General features: G+C 40.0%; 1 protein-coding gene across 2 annotated transcripts; it reads right to left on the reverse strand.

Moving 5' to 3' along the window:
- Nucleotides 1-4,722: 4,722 nt before the first annotated feature.
- Nucleotides 4,723-22,554, reverse strand: LOC111954528 (sterile alpha motif domain-containing protein 12-like). 2 transcript variants are annotated; one of them, XM_023974325.2, is made up of 5 exons: nucleotides 22,467-22,554; nucleotides 21,794-21,837; nucleotides 20,232-20,376; nucleotides 19,492-19,629; nucleotides 4,723-5,175 (listed from the first exon to the last, which is right to left on the reverse strand). In XM_023974325.2, the coding sequence occupies exons 3-5, from the start codon at nucleotides 20,350-20,352 to the stop codon at nucleotides 5,159-5,161; spliced, it is 276 nt and encodes a 91-aa protein (XP_023830093.1). In that variant the 5' UTR covers nucleotides 20,353-20,376; nucleotides 21,794-21,837; nucleotides 22,467-22,554; the 3' UTR covers nucleotides 4,723-5,158. The 2 variants fall into 2 exon arrangements, with proteins under 2 accessions (XP_023830093.1, XP_023830092.1); XM_023974324.2 differs by lacking the exon at nucleotides 4,723-5,175 and adding an exon at nucleotides 18,130-18,701.
- Nucleotides 22,555-24,429: the final 1,875 nt, after the last annotated feature.

The following is a 24,429-nucleotide window of genomic DNA, read 5'->3' on the forward strand; positions in this document are numbered from 1 at the left end:
CCTGCTGGCTTAACCCCTGCCCTTGTTGCTGCTCATTTGATACAATCCAGTGAAATTGTGTTTACCAACAAGATAAGCAGGACTGAGAAAGAATATTAGTGCACACACAATGAATAGACACTAAATGTTTTAAATAGGCCTAAACTTAGAATATATATTTTCATGGTTAATGGTTAAGAAATCTGCATGCAGGTACACTATATTTAAGACCGGAAAGAATTACAGTGCAACATGATTTCACAAACGCACTGCTTGAGTCTGAGGTTACTATTGAGGTTTTTACAGTCTTGAACATTTTGTTGTCAAGCAAACAATAATGGACTAATTGAGAATGTTGTTGTCTTGTCTCGCAGAGTATTACAGTGCAATACCCATCTTTAATGGATGGGCAAAAGACTGGAATGTTTTAGGACTGTAAGTCAAGACAGAGTGCCGATGTTTAAACTGAATTACATATGGATTGAGTGGCCTTTTGTCAATGCAATTGTTCTGTTGAGATTCTTCTGGCAGTCTCCCGAGTTAACAGATTATTAAAAACAAAGTACTGTAGCAGCTTGGTTCCTGTGTGTCTGCCTGAGTCTTGACCACATACGTATCCCTCATGAAATATTGATCCGCCTGTCATCCATTCCTCCCAACTCTTTTCCTATTAGCTGTGTAAAAAAAGTTAAGAGTACACTTACGATTTGAGAGGGGTAGAGAGAGAGAGAGTGAGAGAGAGAGGGAAAGAGAGAGAGAAAGAGAGAGCAGACAGAATGTTGATGAGATATGTTCCAGGAAAACAAGTCTTTGATTCATCAAGGCCTCCTGAGTTCTGGTGATAAATAACCGCTTCAAACTCAATACAAATATTTTCTTTATCCCTTTATCAAAACAACACTGGTTGACTCACTAATACACTATGTTAATATCATCTCTCTCTGGCTTCTTTTGTTAGAAATCACATCAGACCAGCTGAGTTCATGACTCCAACATGATTGGACTTTTCAATTTGAGAATGGTGAGCTCAGGAAGTAAGGTATCCAATTTCTAGTTGATCTGGGATGTCATTTACACTGGCTTTGACAAGTATCAGACTGGGCAAGAGTCAAGCTGCAACCCGTTCTTTTTTCCTCTGCAGGTGTGATATTGTCTTCTGATAGGGACCAACCGATACCCAGTGCCATGTTATTTGGGAAATTGTAAAAGAAAGTTCCACATAGTTTTTTGGTTCTTGATATACTGATAGGAAAAGTCTTTAAAGGTGTGTGTATATAAATAATCAGTAATCAGGGATCACTCTCATTTGACTCAAACTAGATGGAACGTCAATGTTCTCAGTTATACTGTATGTATTTGTTGTTTTAATGATGCACCCAGCCAGTCAACCACACATCATAAAATGACACAAATATCCAACAGCCATTTGTGGCCAAATACAGTACCTACATTCTTTTGTTTGGATATACTTGATTAATGGATTCACATCAGTGAAATAATGTGCCGTTTTGTTTTAGGGCCATCTACTTGTATACAAAGTCATGATATTCACCATAATTAAGATAAAAAACAATTAGACTAAAAAGCTAGACACTCTTCATCCAGAGAGCTTCATATAAGTAGGGTAGCACTGGCAGCACAATATCCTATCAGGCAAAGGATAAATTCAAAGTCAGACATACCCCTTGTTGAAGTGAGGACACATACAGAGATAGGGCAATAGGCTATCTGAGGCTGGAGTGCAGATTACATGAACAGAAAAACATACATTTGTTGACATGACAAGCTGGTTGTAATGCCGCACTGGCACTTCTGTAGCGCTCTCCTGTAATTGACCTTCACAGTCAAACCCCAGATGGTCTGTGAGAGATGGAATGCATTATTACACCCTGCCAGCCAATTTAGCACTTTGGAGACTGGTGTTTGATAGCACTAAAAACAACACATCCTTAGTCGCAACCACACAGATGCCATCAGCAATGCCATAATAAGCAAAGCAAGTAAACCATATGCTGAAATGAAGGTAAAAGTGACAGGAAACATGAAATTATGTGCTGCATTTGAATGGTGAAGTATACAAACAATACATCCTCTATTATTTTCTAAAAGGTAAACTACTCTAACACTGAAAATAAACATTTCTCTTCGCAGCTTTACTGCATTATCAGGAGTTAGTGTGTATGGATGCGCTGAAGCTGTGAGCTTACTGCATTACATGGAGCATCAGGGTACTTCTCGCCTCTGTTGTGCATAGCGTCCTGGTGCATTACAGCCATGGTGTAAATTGATTTCTCGTGTTGCCACCGCTGGTGCCAGTGGGGGAGAAGAAGCACCATGTTGAGTGACTCACAACATATTTGGGTCAATCAATATCAAGAGCAGGACCAGCTCAGAATACAGTCCCTAGAGTGGTGTCCTTTAGCTCTCCCAAGTAAATGTCAGCGTACACCAGGGCGCCTCACTCAGTCCAGGAAGTATCAGGTGGTGTAGTGAAAAATATCAACCATGAAGTAAACAAGACATTTCCATGCCTGATGATTTTAAATGTATCCCATTTTGTGGTGAAAAGATTACTAACTTAAACACCTACAATCTGTGAGGAACCTACACTCCATCAACCGAAACCTCCCAAGACAGAAAAAGCTAAATCTTTGTCTTTTGGTATTTTTGCTAAAATATTGCTACGTGCTATTGCCAGTTAAATATTGTTGTTCAGTGATTATTGATGATGGTGTGGTAGAAGATATGGTTACTGTAGCTATTGCATGCGTCGTTCAGAGATTTCATAATCAATTACAAATTCACAGCTATAGACTGCAGGGAGCTTCATATAGCTGCCACTCCAAATTAAATCAAGCACTGGTGAGTGTGTCAATTGAAAAGAAGGGTAACTTTCATCCTCGAACAGCAGGCTACCATTAGAAACAGACACAGCATTCTCTTGAAATAATGACACTCATTCAATCTAATAAAATGAGAATCGCAGGACAGGGAAAAGAAGGACAATGCATTCTTCTAAGAGGTACAGGGGTATTGTCATGCTGGTATAAAGGATTTTGGAGACAGGCGCAGGAATACACAATAGGGGTTTTTAATACACCCAAAACAAACACATATACAAAAACACTGGGCTCTACCCAAACAAAAGAGAGAGAACAAACCTTGTTGAACGCCATGGGACAATACCCGTAATACAAAATATACAGTTGAAGTCGGAAGTTTACATACACTTAGGTTGGAGTCATTAAAACGTGTTTTTCAACCACTCCACAAATTTCTTGTTAACAAACTATAGTTTTGGCMAGTCGGTTAGGACATCTACTTTGTGCATGACACAAGTCATTTTTCCAACAATTGTTTACAGACAGAATATTTCACTTATAATTCACTGTATCACAATTCCTGTGGGTCAGAAATTTACATACACTAAGTTGACTGTGCATTTAAACAGCTTGGAAAATTCCAGAAAATGATGTCATGGCTTTAGAAGCTTCTGATAGGCTAATTTACATAATCTGAGTCAATTGGAGCTGTATCTGTGGATGTATTTCAAGGCCTACCTTCAAACTCAGTGCCTCTTTGCTTGACATCATAGGAAAATCAAAAGAAATCAGCCAAGACCTCAGAAAGAATTGTAGACCTCCAGAAGTCTGGTTCATCCTTGGGAGCAATTTCCAAACGCCTGAAGGTACCACTTTCATCTGTACAAACAATAGTACGCAAGTATAAACACCATGGGACCACGCAGCCGTCATACCGCTCAGGAAGGAGACGCATTCTGTCTCCTAGAGATGAAGGTACTTTGGTGCGAAAAGTGCAAATCAATCCCAGAACAACAGCAAAGGACTTTGCGAAGATGCTGGAGGAAACAGGTACAAAAGTATCTATATCCACAGTAAAACGAGTCCTATATCAACTTAACCTGAAAGGCCGCTCAGCACGGAAGAAGCCACTGCTCCAAAACCGCCATAAAAAAGCCAGACTACGGTTGCACATGGGGACAAAGAATTTTTGGAGAAATGTCCTCTGGTCTGATGAAACAAAATAAAACTCTTTGGCCATAATGACCATTGTTATGTTTGGAGGGAAAAGGGGGAGGCTTGCAAGCCGAAGAACACCATCCCGACCGTGAAGCACGGGGGTGGCAGCATCATGTTGTGGGGGTGCTTTGTTGCAGGAGGGACTGGTGCACTTCACAAAATAGATGACATCATCAGGGAGAAAATTACGTGGATATATTGAAGCAACATCTCAAGACATCAGTTAGGAAGTTAAAGCTTGGTCGCAAATGGGTGTTCCAAAAGAACAATGACTCCAAGCATACTTTCAAAGTTGTGTAAAAATGGCTTATGGACAACAAAGTCAAGGTATTGGAGTGGCCATCACAAAGCCCTGACCTCAATCCCATAGAAAATGTGTGGGCAGAACTGGAAATGCGTGTGCGTGCAAGGAGGCCTACAAACCTGACTCAGTTACACCAGCTCTGTCAGGAGGAATGGGCCAAAATTCACCCAACTTATTGTGGGAAGCTTGTGGAAGGCTACCCGAAATGTTTGACCGAAGTTAAACAATTTAAAGGCAATGCTACCAAATACTAATTGAATTTATGTAAACTTCTGACCCACTGGGAATGTGATGAAAGAAATTAAAGCTGAAATAAATCATTCTCTCTACTATTATTCTGACATTTCACATTTTTTAAATAAAGTGGTGATCCTAACTGACCTAAAACAGGGAATTTTTACCAGGATTAATTGTCAGGAATTGTGATAAACTGAGTTTAAAAGTATTTGGCTCAGGTGTATGTAAACTTCCGACTTCAACTGTATATAGCATGCATCATAACAGCTGCACCAACGCATAGGTACACCACCAACGGACATGGGAACAATAACCGACAAAGACAGAGGGAACAGAGGGCACATATATAACGTACTAATCAGGGGAAATGGGAACCAGGTGTGTGTAATCAGACAAGACAGTCTGGGGTTGATGATAATAAATCCCGTTCAGTGAAGACTAGAAAGCCGGTGACGTAGACCTCCGGAACTGGGAAACAGAATGTGCATCAGTTCCGGGGGGATCCGTGACAGGTATAACACAGGCACAGTATAACATTGAATTGGTTCAGATGAGGGTCGTCTCAGAGTGCTCAGCTTCAGATGGATGTTCTTCTCTCTTATCTCTGAAAGGCCCCTTCACAAAAAACAATATATTTCAAATTAAACATATATAGCAAGTGAAGGGGTCACTGTTTCTATTTTATGATTTACTTTTTTCAAAATGGTGGATGTTCTGTTTAGTATGCAGGTTGACATTTATTGTCATGAGTCTTGCCCTAGAGACAGAACTGAGTGATTTCCCCTTAGATAGTCCAGATGCATATTCAAAAGTGGGTATATTGTAAAAATTCATGCATTTTGATCTTAATTTAAGATCAGGTTAAGCATTAGGGTTTGCAGTGTGGTTAAGGTTAGGGTTAAGGTTAGGTTTAGGTTTAAAATCAGATTTTATAACTTTGTGGCTGTTCCAGATAGTGACAGCCATGTAGAGTTGCCTCCAGAACAAGATTCATGACTGAAAAACGATGACCTGCGTTTAGAATGTCCAACTCCCTAAAGAAAAGTAATACATTGTTTGTTGCCCCTGACTCAAACACACGACACAGCTCCCTTGGGCTTATGGTCGATTACATAACTCAACTACTGTATTTTATGTTAATATAATATTCAAGGTCCAGTTACAGTTAGACTAGACATGAATTTGGGAAATGAACTGAGATCTGAAAATGTACAACTTTGTTCAATGGATGTGATGGATCAATATGAAGATATTGACAACCACCAAACCAATAACTTAATAAATGAAGACTTCTGTGTGAAAGTTACATATTTCAACCCAAAAAAAATTGAATTTCCCGCGTTGCCTTTTCAGCGGAATGTTGTGGGGGGGGGGGGTTCCGCTAGCGGAACGTGTGTCCTAGAAAGGTTAAAGCAGATAGGGAGTACGCACTTTTCATAAGTCTATGAATTTATTGTGAGGTGTGGCAGCACTTCATTAATAGTATTGAATGGCTACTGAAGATGTTACAGGTATCGTACTTTTAAAACACTGCCAGTATGGTGTGTCAATGAGTTCATCTTTGCTCAGACACGCGTTCTGTCAAGTTGAAAAAGTGSACCTGGAAAAACACAGCACCTTCTAAGCATTTAATTTTGTCTATTTTATACCCCTGTTTAATGTGGTGCAGATCAATTATATGCTGCAGGTGTTCGGATAACAGAACCTTAATTATTTCTACTAACTGCCATAGCATGATATTCTTTCATTGTTGACTTGGAGAGTAAGTCATCTGCGGTCCCTCTGATAATGATGTAAAAAGTAATAGGGAATTATAGTTGTAGTAATATCCAAAGAGAATAATATTGAGACAGCAGCAGGTCTAAAGAAGAATTAATATGACACGATAGGTGTAGATCTATGTTTTAAAAAGCTGGTCTGGTAATCTCGGTTGTTCAGATGAAGATGGTACTGTATGTTTGATCAAATTTAGGGAACTACAGTGACAGAACATAGCCACTGGGCACACACTGGTTGAATCAATGTTGTTTCCATATCATTTAAAGGAAATGATGACRAACCAATGTGAAATAGACTTTGAATTGATGTCTGAGCCCAGAGGTATTCTGTTTGTGAATACAAATGCCATCTCCAAGGAGACATTTTCCCTGTTTGAAATGAAGATACAGGATACTGTAGATATTTACTTTCAATGGTGGTTGTCAATTTCAATTGTGAAAACCATGCAGCCTGCCATGCAGCTCTTTACACACTACAAGTTGTATGGTTGCCCAGCAGCATAGGAAGATGAAAGCTGAAGCCAGACAACTTCCATCTGGCGCCACCAGACAAGTCCACGGCACGTGTCTCTCTCCTGCTCAGTAAAAAGTACTGGGGCCAGCACAGAGCCCAGCGGTACCCCTGGCCAACACCCGTGATCCAGACACCCATCTCTCACACTCCCTGGGAGAACCTGGACACTGCCACAGCTCCACAGCTTCCAACACCTGGTCAAACTGCATGGCCTCTCTGCAGGGAGTCCCAGCCTGGATTTCCTGAAATGTTTATATTTATTCTGGGTTAAAGGACTGTCTTGAAATGTTTCCCAGAATTTAGTCATTGTACAGGCTTGTGTTGATTATCTGTGTTTCAGTGTTCTTACTGCAGTGGGGAGTCAAGTTGATGGTTTTGTGCAGTAGGCTACTTATAATTGCATTGGAAGCTGGTAACCACTGGGAAAACATATTTCCACATGCTCTTTATACATATTGTAGGCATGTGTGTATTATGGATGAAGCAATAGCAGTTTCTCTCAAACATTTGACTGGGCTCTGACAAAATAGAGACTGAAAAATCAGGTCAGGAAAAACTTGAGCTCAACTTAACAGAAATGTTATATTTAGTGTATGAATCTAATAGTGGCTGCATCAAACATTGCCAGCTGGATGCTACTGAAGAAAGACCGTTGTATTAAGCATAAATATTGAGAGTAAGAAAAGAGTGAGGCATTAAACCAAAGATATAGCTACAGATGTAGGATCTTCATTTGATCACTGTTTTGTTGATGAAAAATGTCCTGTACAGCAGGAAATGCAAACTTGTAGTGTATTCAACGTTTAAAAAGGCTTCTAAAGTTTGTAATTTCCACTTCAAAATGTCAGACTTGATTTGCCCTAACGCAAAATGTACCAACCCATACAAAAAATATCCATTATAATCCACATAATAATTCACCTTTCCTGTTGCTGCAGGATTATTTTCCAGCTGTAGCAAACTGGCTCAAATTAAGATCCTACATCTATAAGTATTTATTCTTAGAATGTTTTAAGAGCCAGTGAGTCTTAAATTCCGAGAGTGGATTATTTTTTCAGGACAAAGGCCTTTTGTTCCAGGTCACACTGAGAGCTGCTGATGCTAGCATAGCCCCTCATGTCCTAACTGGAAGATGGAAAGTGATTTGTGTTGGGGTGGAGGACTCCCAATRTTTGGTGCTGTGACACTTTTTATCTTCTTGCACAAGACTGTCAGGACATCAACATGGTTGTTTGTCAGACTGTTTTTACATGTGGAGATGACCTCTTACGACTTGATCCTAATTTGAGAAAATGTGCTGCACTAACTGTTGGTTCAAACCCAGTTTCAAATGCCTTACAGTGTATTACTTATTGGTATCCCATTGTGATCACTCTGCTTTGATATGGACACTTATCAGTGCGGTCATGAAAATTAAGACATAAGAATCAAGACTTCAGGAATCAAGACTTGGTTTTATTCACTGCATTAATCCAAGTAAAACATTTGGACACTTGACTTTAAACAGATGACCACTACATCTTGTGTTTTCTGAATTTCATGTTAACCAGACACTTGGTCCAAAGGGATGTCATCATTAACAGGAACGAGAGTTTCTGMTCTCACATATCCCCTCAGAGCTACAGTGGGATGATCACAGGAATTTCCAACAGGATATGCAAGATTATACTGGTATTATTACAGTCTGTTCACAAGGGTGATATCAGCAGGAGAATTTAATCCATGTTCTGTATTCAATTTAAAGTACARCTCCCTATCTTTCTCTCTCTATCTCTCTTTCTAGCTCTCTCTCTCTCCAGTGCAATCCCTCTTCACCAGTCGTGAATAGTTATCTTCATTCTGACAACTCAGCTTGAATTAAGCTCACCCATTCTCATCAGCATGCCCCCTCTTGAGAAGGACATTAAGTGCTATATCCCTTGTATGACAGGTCTTGAGGATTGATTTTTATGCCCTATGAAGGCAGTATCTCTTTCATATCAGTCAGGAGCTGATTCCAAAGTTCAATTTTCAGTAACAAGAGATACTGAGAGAAGATCATGTCTCAGACTGACAGAATCATTCCAGTGCTGTCAAGAAACTTATGGGAATGAAATTGAAATTCTCCCAAACACAAAACTACTCAAAAACTCAAGACATAGACATAGACATTGGACCCAAAAATATAAGAATTTGAGAACTATGACTTCATCCAGACTATTTCTATCATCATTCAACCAGATATACAATTTTCTAAACATCTCCATAAATATATTTGCTACGAAGGACCAGAACCGCTATACTAACTGTAAAATCATTGGAAAATAAAGCACCCATATCACTGCATCAGGGCACCAATTACCTCCAACACTTTACAACTTGTCACCCTRTCACCATACATTTTTCAAACCCTCCTTTCCCCAGTGCAAAATGTATAGCATATGATGTGCTTCATTGACCAACCCCTGTAAAATGTTTATGCAATGTCATGTGAATGGCATACTCATGTATTTTTAAATTAGCTAGTTTGCAAATGAGAATCATTTAGGAGATATCCATATTATGCACTCAGGGAAGCATGCCGAAAATATATAGCCAGACATATGTATGATGGGAAAGATTGATGATAAGACTTGATAGCGGAAGATCGATACATCTTTAAAGATAAAGCCAAACAAATTCTAKAATCATATTGCATGGCTTTGAACAGGTTGTATAGACATTATTTTATAAGATAGACTTTCTTTAATAAGAGTTTGCGAAATATATATCTTTACCACAGGCTTTCATTTTTCTTTATATAGACAGACACAGGACATGCCAAGCCAATGATAATTTAATATTTCTCTATCAGAACTTTTGCAAGGCTTTGCAACTATAAATTACTACAACCAAATGAGCCAAGGCATCGCTGCCCTGAAACCCTTTCTCCCACAAGCCACTGCGGCCACCTGCAGATGCTCTCACACAATCAGTTCGAACACAGCAAAGATAAATCAACTGCCAAAGATCCATTGATGTCAGGAAAATAAATTGCCCTTGCCTGCGTTTTCAGGGAAAACTAATTTTCCTCACCCCGGTAATAAACTACACGGTAGTTTGGCCTCGCTGGAAGCTTGCCCATCAGACCCAGAGCTGTGTACCTCATTTGTCTTGACAAATGGATATATTCAATAACAGGCCGCGCTCTTTAACCTGGAGATAGTGTGCAGACTGCTGCTAGGTGCTCTCTATGCTAATAAAAGTACCAATGTCTTGTTTGATTGCTTCCTTCCATCGTCAATTATTTGCCCCTCTCCTTTCCTCTCACCTGGAGTGAAGGTTTGACTGAATGCATGGATGACTTGCCAATTACTCCACATTAATCACAGAGAACCCATCGAACCAATGGGGATATGGAGGCCATTCCGAATGTCTTCTGGAGTAACTTGATTGGCTCCCCACAGTAATTCAATCACCATGCTGCCTTGCAGCAGGAATCCTATAAGAATTTGAAGAATCGTAATAAACACCAAATTAAGGAATAGGCGGTGGGCCGTAGCAAGCTGTCTGCTTTAGCTTTCGAGATGATCGATCTCTGTCGAGGGAGGAACTGCTTTTTACATATTGTGTATATTTATTTCTTCTGAACACAGTTCCGTTTGTTGCCAATGCCAATTCTTAAAAATGTTTTCAAAATACTTACTTTTATGGTCGCTAGCTGGACAGACAAATGCTGCCAAGTGCTAAACTGTAAACTAATCAAAACTCATGTACTATCCATGCTACCATCTCTGCTGATCACGTCTGCCAATCATGTTATCCWGCACCTAAGGTAGTAGACAGCTGGTAGACAGTTGGTGACTACAAATATCTATAGGTCAAGTAGTGTAAAGCTAATACAGTCATCAAGGCAGGACAGGACCAACTCATTTCCTTCTAACAAATAATAAATGCCCCATTATCGCTGTCAATAGTTGGAGTAGGATGATTGCAGAGCACCCTGCCTCAGACTGCCAGGATGTTCATTTTCTAGCTCACAAACTACATTCCTTTGCTGATTTATTTTATTCATTTTTGTCTCTCAATTTTGTCTCACATGATCTAATCAGCTATGCTGTGTCCTGCTCCCAGAGATCAACCAAGTGCTATTCACCGAGCATGGGCTGATTCACTCACCTGTGAGGAGAACCATGCTATTGCAGTGTGAACTAGCCCTGCTGTCACTGTTTAGACATTGGGACCACATATGCATTTGCCTGTTGTCTTTTCTTTATGGGTTTTGTCTTACACAGTCTAGTGCATTTTAGAGTTGAAGAACATCCACTACAGATAGATGGGCTTGTTTGAACATCTTTATTCATTGTCTCTCACTTTTGTCTTCCATTATCTTTTCACCAAGTCCTGCAGTTTGAACTAACCTTGCCRTCACTATTTAAACATTGAGACCACATACTGTAAGCATTTGCCTGATGTCTTTTCTTTGTGGATTTTGTCTTACAAAGTCTAGTGCAGGGATCATCACCTAGATTCAGCCAAATCTTTTCTTGAGTGGATGGTCGGGGGGCCGGAACATAATAACAAATAATTTGTAGACTGTAAACTGACCGCAAAAAAAGGGAAAGGGGGATACCTAGTCAGTTGTACAACTGAATGCCTTCAACTGAAATGTGTCTTCCTCTGAATCAGAGAGGTGCGGGGGGCTGCCTAAGCACAAATAGATATATTTGACCAAACATAATCATCTGAAACCTTGCTTACATTTGTATACGATTACGTGTCTCTCTATTATGCTTGGGAATACATGGTAACAGATTTCCAAAATGAAAATCACTTGGAGCTGATTTCCTGGGGGGTTTTACAGTTTTTATGTCCAACAATTAAATTAAATGAAAAAATATATTTATTWATTTATTTTATTTTTTACTTGGGGGGCCAAATAAAACCACACCAGGGCCAAATTTGGCTTGCAGGCCGCCTATTGGGGAATAGGTGCATTTTAGAGTTGAAGAACATCAACTACAGATACCCGTGCTTGTTTGAGCATCTCGAAGACTAAATTCAATGTAGAATCAGTTTCACAAGTGACAAACAGATTATTTTACAATTATAACATCTCAGTGGTGAGAATGCTATTGTCCCTGTCAGGAGCCGAGGCTTTTGCCATAGAGGGTAGAGTTCTCGTCTCTGGACCGCACAAGCTTTAGATTGAATTCTGCTAAGGCACTACATCGGTCAGGTACATTGGTGACCATGGTGGAATCCTTTCGATCCTATACGAGAGAAGTGGGAATACTGAAGTATGGGTTCTACAGTCTCCATCAGAGGCCCAGGCATTTGGCATAGATGGTAATGCTCTCATTTCTGGACTGCAACATTGATATACACATAGTGTATAAAACATGCTCTTTCCATGACATATACTGACCAGGTGAATCCAGGTGAAAGCTATGATCCCTTCTTGATGTCACTTGTTAAATCCACTTCAATCAGTGTAGATGAAGGGTAGGAGACAGTTTAAAGAAGGATTTTTAARCCTTGAGACAATTGAGATATGAATTGTGTATGTGTGCCATTCAGTGGGTGAATGGGCAAGACAAAATATTTAAGTGCCTTTGAACAGGGTATGGTAGTAGGTGCCAGGTGCACCGGTTTGAGTGTGTCAAGAACTGCAACGCTGCTGGGTTTTTCACGCTAAACAGTTCCCTGTGGAACACTTTTGACACCTTGTAGAGGTGCCCTGACGAAACCACTTGCCCACACAACGTCATACACGCTGTCTGCCATCTGCCCAGTGCAGTTGAAACTGGGATTGTTAGCGATAGCATGGAAGGTATGCCCAAAGACAGTACAGTATGAAGATTGGCAGAAACTGCTTCTCCAATAGAAATCCCTGATCACACTCGTAGGAGATGTCATGGCGACGTTGGCTAGCTAAGCAAAATGCGCAGAAATACATAATCGGGTCAAATCGTAGTCTCGCACCGAACTGTGCATGTGCAGGCCTTCAAATCAAAGGCACAAAGGAAAATGTGTCCGTTTGTCACTAGGTTGGACTAATAACATGTTCAACTACTTAAGACATTAACTTGAATCCAGGTAGTGCCTTTAGATTTTGAGAAAATTAACAACTAAGGAAGAATTTCACACTTCTCTCATTGACTTCTCAAAACCCAAACCCAGCCGGGTCTGCTTTGTCTATTTCAGAAGCGTTACCGGAAGTCTTGTGATGTTGTGCCTCTGGCTTTAGAAACTCTGTGGTATGCCTTTCATTTTCTAGGCAATTCAGGGCCAAATGAATTCAATAGGCTGCAAGATGTAAATTCTCTGTAGGTCTACAGTACGGATGCATTGGCCTCGTTTATTTTTCCGATGCAGTATCATACGTTCATATACTTTCTCTCATGTGGAGGACAGACAATAAATAGAAGCATGTGAGTTCTGAAATGAGAGGATATTTGTTAATTTCATAATTAAATTAATTTACAATCTAATTCTACAGTCTTCAATGAACACAGCTTGATTTCGTAAGCATGTACACATATCGAATAAATATGATTTCCTATCTTGTTGCTCCAGAGTGACAGTTTGGGTGGAGTAAAATCTGTTAAAGATGTAGAATCTTAATTAGATCACTCTTTTGTTGCTGCAAATTTTCCTGCACGGCAATTCAAACTTGTAGTGTATTTGAGTTTTAGAAAGGCTTCTAAAGTTTGTAATTTCCACTTTGAAATGTCAGACTTAATTTGCCCTAATGAAAAATGTATCAACCCTTACAAAAATGTCCATTAATTATAATCCACGTAATAATTCACATGTCCTGTTGCTGCAGGATTATTTTCATACTGTAGCAAACTGGCTCAAATTAAGATCCTACATCTGTATGGTGGTTGATTCTGTTATAATGTCACTGTCTCTCCACACTATAAACCATTTCTCCTTTGTCTCTGCTGGGAGAGCATTGTTAACACTCTCTCTGTATGTTAACACACACACACGAGCACGCGCAGACGCGCAGACACGCATGGCGCGCGCGCACACACACACACACACACACACACACACACACACACACACACACACACACACACACACACACACACACTTCTCATCCATGGAACATTATGTATCTTTCTGAAAACAATACGATATGAAACCATCTTCCATCCACCAAATCAAGGAAGAGAACTTGAACTTGACCTTACTGGTGGGAGGAGGACGTTCTTAGGCTTAACTCCACATCTTCTTGTGCTCGTAAGTTTAAAGTCTTGCATAGAATTCATTTCACCAAGATGAAACTTAGTAAGTTTTTCCCAGACACAAATGATACATGTGACAGATGCTCAGTGTCCACCGCTGATCACACTCATATGTTCTACTCATGCCCTAAGCTATTGGAGTATTAATCATCCTTTTTTACTACTCCATCCAAAGTTCTCGATATCAACCTGCARCCTTCTCCTTTGATAGCTATATTTGGAGATCCATCTGTGCTGCCCACTCTTATCAAAAGTAAAGCAGTTGTTTGTTGTAGCGTTTGCTTCACTCACAGATTTTATATTTAATTGGAAATCCTCCAAACCAACCACAGTATCATCTACAATTCTTTTCTGAGGTCTTGGCTGATTTCTTTTGATTTTCCCATGATGTCAAGCAAAGAGGCACTGAGTTTGAAGGTAGGCCTTGAAATACATCCACAGGTACACATCCAATTGACTCAAATTATGTCAATTAGCCTATCAGAAGCTTCTAAAGCCATGACATCATTTTCTGGAATTTTCCAAGCTGTTTAAACGCACATTCAACTTAGTGTATGTGAACTTCTGACCCACTGGAATTGTGATACAGTGAATTATAAGTGAAATATTCTTTCTGTAAACAATTGTTGGAAAAATTACTTGTGTCATGCACAAAGTAGATGTCCTAACCGACTTGCCAAAACTATAGTTTGTTAACAAGAAATTTGTGGAGTGGTTGAAAAACACGTTTTAATGACTCCAACCTAAGTGTATGTAAACTTCCGACTTCAACTGTATATTTGCACGTACAGTTTGTCAATAATTGTAAATTGTTTCCCCTAAAATGTCCATTGAGGAAAAAAATATTTCTGAAAATGATTTCACTCAGGCTTTATGGGTTGTTATCTTGTGATTGTATGGTGTGACTAACACATTGGTCACCAATGTCAGCATTATCTCTTTGCCATAAAACACATCAGCAGGGAACAGATGAAATCACCTAAATACAACAGCTTCCTGGCATGGCCTCTTCAACCTCAATATCACTTCCAGGACTGTTTCCACTGTTTATTCTCTCTAATCCAAAAAATGTATGCATCTCATGCCCTGCCACTAACTAATTTCTATATCAGAATGTATTGATCCTTTTCTTGCAGTTGCAGCTATGAATAATTTACAAGACAGTGACAAACAGTCTGCAGTGGCGTCAGATGGATGCACTGCTGGTTGGCTAAGGCTGGCGGGGGATAGGGATGGGATGTACTACCATTTCTATAAATGCAAACACAGCAAACAGGGAGCGAAGGGAAAAATGCAGAGTTGTGCTGAAAGTGACGAGGTTCAGCCCCTCACAGGCAGCAAATAATTTAATTGCAAGGGATATGTCATTACTTTGTCTGTGGTTTTTCCTCACACACTTTCAAAGACAAGGGAACTAATTGGTTCATTATTCTGAAAGGAGCCCTGTCATCCTTTCCCCAGTCTAAAGTCTCCCCAACCCCTGGCTGCCTGTCTGTGTGACCGATAGGCATAAGTAGTGTCATTAGAGTAAGAGCAATGTCTGTCAGGCTGAGATTTAAGGCCCACCTCTTCGCTGGACCTCCCCAGGTATCCCATTAGAAACGCATCTCTAAGGCAATGTGCTGACCCAATGAAGTCATGATCAACATGCACAAAGACCTATAATGGCACTCCTCAGATGGTCTGTCCGTCTCAGTGTGGCAGAAGACATTCTGTGAGTTGTATGCTCTGCTGTGCAGCCGTGCTACAGTACATCGCCTGAATTAAGCTTGTTACCTGAGCAATAAGATCATGTCATGAATTTAAGATAGGAAATACATATATTTGTAGCTGGATAATGAAGAATCAGTAAGTTATAACCCTTACTTGACACCTGGTTCGAGTAACCTTGTTAAACGTTCAACTAAAATGAGAATCAGAAAGTCATGTGAAAAGTTCAACCAACCCTTAATAATTAAGTAGTTGCTAAAAAGCTTCCCTCTTTTATCTGCTGCCTACATTAATGATTGATTCAGCGGTGCAGACAATAGACTGGAGATGCATTATGTCTTGGCAGAAGAAAGTATAGATTTTAGCCAACAGAGTGTCTATTAGATATGGAATATAACACAGACCAGAGACTCCACCATAGGAGGTTGGTGGCACCTTCATTTGATACGAGCCCGTGTGGTAATGGCTGGAGCGGAATCAGTGAAATGGTATCAAATACATCAAATACTTGGTTTCCTTGTGTTTGATGCCATTCCATTCGCTGCGTTCCAGCCATTATTATTAGCCGCCCTCCCCTCAGCAGCCTCCACTGGACTCCACGTTAACAAAACCCTGATTGCATTCTTGAACTGAAATTTGAGTGAAATATAAACAAGACAAAGAGGTTACGGAAACTCCCCCTAACTTATTGGAACAATATTTTGGCCAGGAAATTTTACTGAGTCTAGTTACAATAAAACTGTTACTACCGAGAATGTATCTTGCTGTATGTTAGCTCCACTTAGCAGTCCATTGTAGTCCTTTCTCTTTGTTCAACCCATCATTTGTTGCATGCCAAACAACAGAAAAGTTCGGTTCCATGTTTCTTTTTTTTTTCTCCATCTCTTTGGGTCAAAGGCACGATTTGCTAACCTTTGGAATATTCGGGAAGCCCTCACTGTCATATATGATTAAGTGTCTCTCCCCGAGGTATATTTACATTTAACGTGAGTCAGCGCTTTCCTGATGCACCATCGCCCTGAATGGAGGAAATCAAATGCCATGCATCTCTGAGGGACATTAATCAGCCTGTCTAATTTGGTGTGCCCCCCACTGGGACCCTAGAGCCACAGGCTCAGCACTTGCTAATGTCCATGGAAGGTGAGGAAATGTAAACAGTCCTTTTATGGGGCACATCAGATTCAGCATGCCAGGCCTGGGCTGGGCTTTTCAGGAGCTGGATTACTGAACAAAGAAAAAAAGTAATGTTCCCCTAGAGGTGTTACTTTCACTGAGCAATGTGTTTTTGCTTGCTTTCTGCTGTCCTCTGTTTTCTGGCTGCCCTTTAAAAGTAGGAGGAGATTTAAAGTTTGGGTTGTCTGACAAGTGTGTGGTGAAGTGGGAAGATGTATCGTGACGAGTCATGTAATAGAGACAAATGGACATTGTCTGAGGGCACCAGTGTGTCTCTCAAGATTTAGGCCACTGGCTGATTCTACACATTGATTTTTATATAATTATCAGCGAAGACAATTATTTCAAATGAACAATGATCAGATTTGGTCTTCATTAGCAAATATGAGGTGTCAGGTCAGACTCATGCACTAAATAGTGTTCATCCACAGATTTACCCACTAAACACCCGTGTGACATTTCATCCTCATCTCTTCACTGGAACAACTTGTTTCTCTCCTGTGTTCTAGGCTGGATAGCAAATGGATGTCTAAACATAGTGTTTCCTGTTTATGAAAACATTACACTATAATACAGGTATAGTGGTTTGGAGTTAAACTGCATTGCATGCTTTGCTAAGGTACTGTTTGAGCTTCAGATTTGACAGTCCTGCAGTTTTTCATGTGCATGTAGTGTCTAATGAAAGGTGCAGAACCTTAGGGATGCACTAAAATACTTCAAACTGGAGCAAACAAACGTTATCATTATACAATGGACAGGACATTTAAGTCTGGGGAGGAATTTCTCTGAGGAAGGAGGATTTGAAACACAAAAAGATTTAGTATTTGCAAACATAGCACTTTTATTTGCTCCACTTAATATGCAAAACTGTTATCTCTGAGTAATTTAAGCAAGCACATGATTACACAATGAACTGTTTATATGAATATGTTCTAGGAGCAAATAAAATAGGATATCTCTGCATAGAGTACATTCCTAGCTGGGTAGTCATACTGGAGGGATTCTATATGTAGTTGTGTTCCATTTAAAGATTTGCTAGACATTGCATTGTATTTGACAGACAGAAAAACTCTGCTGACGTCTTACAAACATGAGGTGTGGAGCAACAAAAGCTAAATAAAGACGAGTTTCAGTCAGAGGACACAACAGTCCTACTCCAACATAAAACTATATAAGCAAATACATAAAACTTTAAAGCCATTTTGTCTCTGCCAGAAACTTCCCATTAAATGATCCCTATTATGTTCCCTGTGTAGGGCCTAATAGGTTTGAGCAGCATTTGGGTTGTTATCTAAATTATGGCCATGTGTCCCTGCATTAAACTCAGGACTAATTTACTTACTCTCCATTCTAATTCACACAGGGTCTCCTGAGAGTAATATAACAGGCCATTAGCTAGCCAAATCACTGCTGGGTACGGGATGGCAACATTTAGTCCAGATGAGGGATGCACTGTATCCCCTGTTCAAGTGGGGAATGATGTTCTCCCTCTGCAATAGCTGCCACATAGTGTATTGAGTATTGTGAAAAATAAGACCACAAGAGCAGCGCAGAGCGAGGGGCAAGGTCTTGATTCACAGACGTGTCAGTAAAACTACAACCATGCCAAAACCAATCTGGCCGCCTTCTTCAGGTCAATGACTACTGAAGGCAAATGTATTTTTTCTTCTCTAGTCCTCCACACCGTAGATGGACTAAATAATGATATCTCAGGCCTCTTCTTCTGTTATAGTCATGAAGAGAAACACTCTAGAGAATGAGAGATAAAAATACATTTGGTTAAAAATGCATTTGAAATATGCAAGCATACGTACCACATTGAACAAAGACCATTGTGAACTTATTTTATCTATATTTTGAACTTGAACTTATTTAATCTATAGCTATCTTGTATCCATGCCAAACAAAGCCAATTTAATTATTTTATTTTCAGTTCAGTTGAATAGTACTGTTCATCAGAGGCTTTCACCTCTCTCTCTTCTCATTCGATGCCAATCTATTCTTGGCAGGTGTCTCTAAGCTAGTCCTCTTGCTGAAATACATGTCTGTCAATCACGTTGGCTGATAATGCAACCTCGTATGAGTCACTTTGGGTATATAGGCTACACTCTTCCAAAAAGGTTCCTAATGGGTTCTTCAGCTGTCCCCATAGGATAACCTTTTTTGGTTCCACGGAGAACCCTTTTTGGTTTCATGTAGAACCTTTTTGGGTTCCATGTAGAATCCTCTGTGGAAAGGGTCCTACATGGAACTTAAAGGGTTTTTACCTGGAACCAAAAAGGGTTCTTCAAAGGGTTCTCCTATGGGGACAGCTAAAGAAACATTTTAGGTCCTAGATAGCACCCTTTTTCTAAGAGTGTACAAGTGAACTCCTGAAGCCATCTAAGAGGACACAGTAGATATCTGTCCCCTTCTGATGCAGTTTTAGACAATAAAGTAAAGTTAGGTCTTCACCAGAGAAAAAGTCGTTGATATAGGCTACAACTGAATTCCTGATAAAGTTTAAAAGGAGACAGTAGAATGGATGTTTGTTCCTCACCAGAGAAGATGTCGTTAAGGTTCTCAAGTTCCTCCTGGACCCTGAGGAGAAGAATGTCCAGTAGGATCTCCTGAAGATGCTCCACCTCCACCCCCATCCTCTCCAACTGGTGTTCACCCATCCTCAGCAGAGCTCGGCCTGGGGAGGGACAGAGCAAGAAGGCAAGAGAGGTGGTGAGGGGAGGCTACTATAGATGGAAGCAAAATGATGCCAGTCAAATAAGTCAAATAAGGCTGGTAGCATGGATTTCAAATTGAATGGATTTCATATGACATGATGAACTTGAATTATGTGTCAAATTCCATTCCTAAATTAACTTGAATTCAAATGCACTTAGCCCACGGTGGGCAAAACTTCTGTCCCAGGATCTAAGCCTTAGGACACACGGTTTTATTACTCATACAACAGTTGTTTTTACTGCATGTTTTTGACAAGGTTTTACTGATGCAACATTACAACAGTACTGACACTGTGAATGAGCTGTGTGGTTTGTAGAGGGTTAACAGTAACTGGGAAGATGAATGTTCCATGTCATTATGTGGGGTCCAGAACTCTCTGCAGGCATCCGTTACTTATACAGTACAGGGCTGAAGTAAGCCTGGGATAAAATATCACATATATTCACTTTTTTTAATAATAATAGCAGTCTATTAATGATAACTGATGTACATGAATATACTGTAGGTTGTTTTGTACTAAGGCAAGATTTGGTAAGTAGAAGAGCTACTGAAGATAGCTACCAGATATGTCATGCTTGAAGATGGCTAGTTGGAGGACACTCTTTTGGTAGGGGTACTGCTCCTTGACCCAATCAAACACATCCACCACGGTCCAGAGGGAGACCCTTTTGGGGAGGCTCATTCTGGCGTTATTATCTGGGCTGCACTGTATATGTCAGGGAAGGAGAAAGTCATAAGTATCTAGTATACATCTGAGACTATGCATCCCTTACTTATATACATTTCTCAAAAAGTAGCAATGACAATTTGAAGTTGATTAATTATGCAATACGTATCTTTGGAAAAAAGCAGAATACTGCAGTCGTTAATGTTATGAGATGGTTGCTTTTGTATGTCAACTTCATTATAGTACTATTTCCTCAGCCATATCCCTGGGGTTGGGCCAGTAACTTTTATAGAGCTGCATCAATGTTTATTTGGCCTTTACATGCTGTGGGGCACTGTCTTGTTTTTGCCATGTTGGAAATATAGGAATGTTTTACTGATTTAATGAAGAGACTAATCTATGATGTTGGCAGGAACGAGCTCCCATATGAGTAATTACTGGACAGCCAGACGAGACAGTGAGAAACCTTTCATTAAGAGGACAGGAAAAGCAGGAAACCTCTCCGCTTGTATATTAGTAAATATTCTACTTGTCTTTTCCTACTAGTACTGTCTTTGCTGATAACTTAATTACTACAGCTGATATGTCGTTGTCTCACCTAGCTATCTTGAGATGAATGCACTAAATGTAAGTTGCTCTGGATGAGAGCATCTGCTAAATGACTAAAATGTAAATGTCCGTTTTTACTGCCTATGCAAAGAAAGCTGTAAACACTGTATGAAATGTTGCAGTAGGATCTGTTCCCAAGAGCTAGGGGCTGTGGGATTAGACTTTGACATCTGTACACAAACCACACCACAACATCATGTATGAAACATAATCTCATCAGAGAAACACCTTTATCAGTCTTGCTGCTTTCCAGAAGAATTGCATCACCATCTTCCTGATCAAACCCACATGAAACCACATACTCTGACCCAGTGCATTTCTGACTGGTGTGTGTAATTCAATGTTTTGTGTGATTCAAAGATGAAGTTGAGAGTATTCAATTCCTTACAATACATCCTGGATTAATCACATGACACTGGAGAGACTGGATCTAAGCAGTGAAAAAGACATACTGTGCATATTGACCATTACTCCCTACCCCAAATCTCCCCTTGGGCAGAGAGTTCCCTTCTGTTTGTTTTCACAAACTCTTGGAGACCACGGACCGGACGGAGTATGAGGCAACAAGGTTTAGAGTAAATGTCACTGAGGTTTAAGACTCAGACCTAATCAAATATTACATCAAAGTTTTAGAGTAAAGTGCTGCGGGCCTAGAATGTTCTAGGAAAAAGGTTCAACAAACATTGTATGGTGCGTGGAATAAAGATAGAACGAGACAGCAAGATAAAAGGGAAGGAAAAGGAGAGAGGAAGTTGATAAATCTCTCTGAGAGGAGGTCATCATAGTAAAGTGCATAGGTGCACCTTGCTCAGCTAATAAATCAAACTTGCCAAGTAATTTAACATACCTTCAACAGCTGTTGTTTGCAGGCCTACTTATGATTTGCTGGACCTGGGTAAACAATAAGTGTATATCTTATAGTCAGAAACATGGGCCCAACGTGACAAATACACCATCTTGTGGTGATATACAATACCACAGAACATACTAACTTCCCATATTCTAGTACTCATGGTCATTTCAATGACATTATACTGTATAACCTTTAAAATTCTACACAGGTATACATTGAATTAATGATATAACTTTATTCCAGGTATGGTTGTAATTTTGATTCAAATTTTGCTGCACACCATACTGTATGCTAGTCAGTACAGTAATAGTAGCCTATTACATTCACAGGAAGTGTACTGCACTGAGGGAAATCTGTTGATAAAGACAGACAAAGGGACAGAAAACGGTTGAAACTAATCGGTAGCCTATTCTATTGTAACTATGTATTTACTAGTACTAATACTATAAACTCTACTGTAAATGCTACCACGTCGCATTTGTAAGTAACGTTAAGCCTAGCGCATGTACGGCAAACTTTTGTAGTCCTTGTTATTTCCTGCCTTCGTATTATTCACTTATATGCGCTAGACTTGACATTCATGATAGTAAAAGTAACGTTAATAGTTATTGTAGTGTTTAATCAAGTACAGTTAATCGTTTTATCGGTAGTCATATCAGCCTCTTACCTGTCCCATTGTGCCCAACCCTTCCTGTCTCTGAGTCAGCCAAGCCAGCGTGCTGCGATGGCTGTGGACTAGTGCTGGTTCGGTGCACAGCTGTCTGGAGGAATAACCACTACTCGAGGGCTCCCTCATGTGGAAGGAACTCTTCCTAAAAGGTGATCTTGGACCACAGCCATTATCATCCAAATAAAATCATATTTCATGCAGAGGAAATAAAGGTATTTCATGACGACCATGCTTCATTTAGGCTATGTATCTACTCGGCCTACAGAGTCATGTTTACAGAACAAACATAAAGACATGAACATTAGGCTATTTTATTTTTTTTTATTTTTTTATTTCACCTTTATTTAACCAGGTAGGCTAGTTGAGAACAAGTTCTCATTTGCAACTGCGACCTGGCCAAGATAAAGCATAGCAGTGTGAACAGACAACACAGAGTTACACATGGAGTAAACAATAAACAAGTCAATAACATGGTAGAAAAAAAAGAGAATCTATATACAATGTGTGCAAAAGGCATGAGGTAGGCAATAAATCGAATAATTACAATTTAGCAGATTAACATGGAGTGATAAATCATCAGATGATCATGTGCAAGAAGAGATACTGGTGTGCAAAAGAGCAGAAAAGTAAATAAATAAAAGCAGTATGGGGGTGAGGTAGGTAAATTGGGTGGGTAGTTTACAGATGGACTATGTACAGCTGCAGCGATCGGTTAGCTGCTCGGATAGCAGATTTTTAAAGTTGTTGAGGGAGATAAAAGTCTCCAACTTCAGAGATTTTTGCAATTCGTTCCAGTCGCAGGCAGCAGAGAACTGGAAGGAAAGGCGTCCAAATGAGGTTTTGGCTTTAGGGATGATCAGTGAGATACACCTGCTGGAGCGCGTGCTGCGGGTGGTGTAGCCATCGTACCAGTGAACTGAGATAAGGCGGCACTTTACCTAGCATAGCCTTGTAGATGACCGGGAGCCAGTGGGTCTGACGACGAACATGTAGCGAGGGCCAGCCGACTAGGGCATACAGGTCGCAGTGGTGGGTCGTATAAGGTGCTTTAGTAACAAAACGAATGGCACTGTGATAAACTGCATCCAGTTTGCTGAGTAGAGTATTGGAAGCTATTTTGTAGATGACATCGCCGAAGTTCGAATGATCGGTAGGATAGTCAGTTTATCTCTTTTGAGGGCTTTCAAAAAGAATAGTTCATTATTTTTCTTCAGAAATGATAGACCTATCCAGTTGCTATTTTAACATGTAAATCTTGGTGGGGCAAAAAAAAAAAAAAAAAGTTTTTTAATGCATGCCAGCAAACCCATTACACAACAAAACACTAAACAATACATTAATTGCACTATAATGGATAATGGTGACAAACGGTGCCCACACACTGTTAGGGCCTACATAAAGCTGTCCCGACAGCAGAGTCCCAACAGCAGTCCCAACACCTTACCACTGCTACACCTGGCTATCAGCAGAGCCATGTCTGGCAGCCAAACCGTTCATTCAGCCTCATTTACTGCCTTTTAAAAAACATAGCTGATATGGCTGATTTGCCAAAACAAACGTTGTTTCTATTGACAACTGAAATGTACAAACTATGGCATAAGGGGACGACGAGCGGATAAGAGGCAATCCGTAATTTCGATGAAGACATTAATGAGCGAGCTAGGAAGGACATAGTCAATATAACTATTTGTTCAGCATTTTTTAAATGTACAGCAACAGAATTCAGAACATAGGCCATTCTTACAGTGTACTCCCTGTACACCAAGTCAGAACCGTAGGATAAATAAAGGGGGCATATAAGCAGACAATGAAAGCTCTTACAATATTTGATGATTAGATTTCTATAAAACAGGCTATAGGCTACATGTGCACCACCAAGTCAGAACAGTAGGCAATAAAATAAAATCACGTCCGGTTGTGATACAGCTTGGAATTGAACCAGGGTCTGTAGTGACACCTC

This window comes from Salvelinus sp. IW2-2015, linkage group LG28, assembly GCF_002910315.2.
Source record: "Salvelinus sp. IW2-2015 linkage group LG28, ASM291031v2, whole genome shotgun sequence".
NCBI lineage: Eukaryota > Metazoa > Chordata > Actinopteri > Salmoniformes > Salmonidae > Salvelinus > Salvelinus sp. IW2-2015.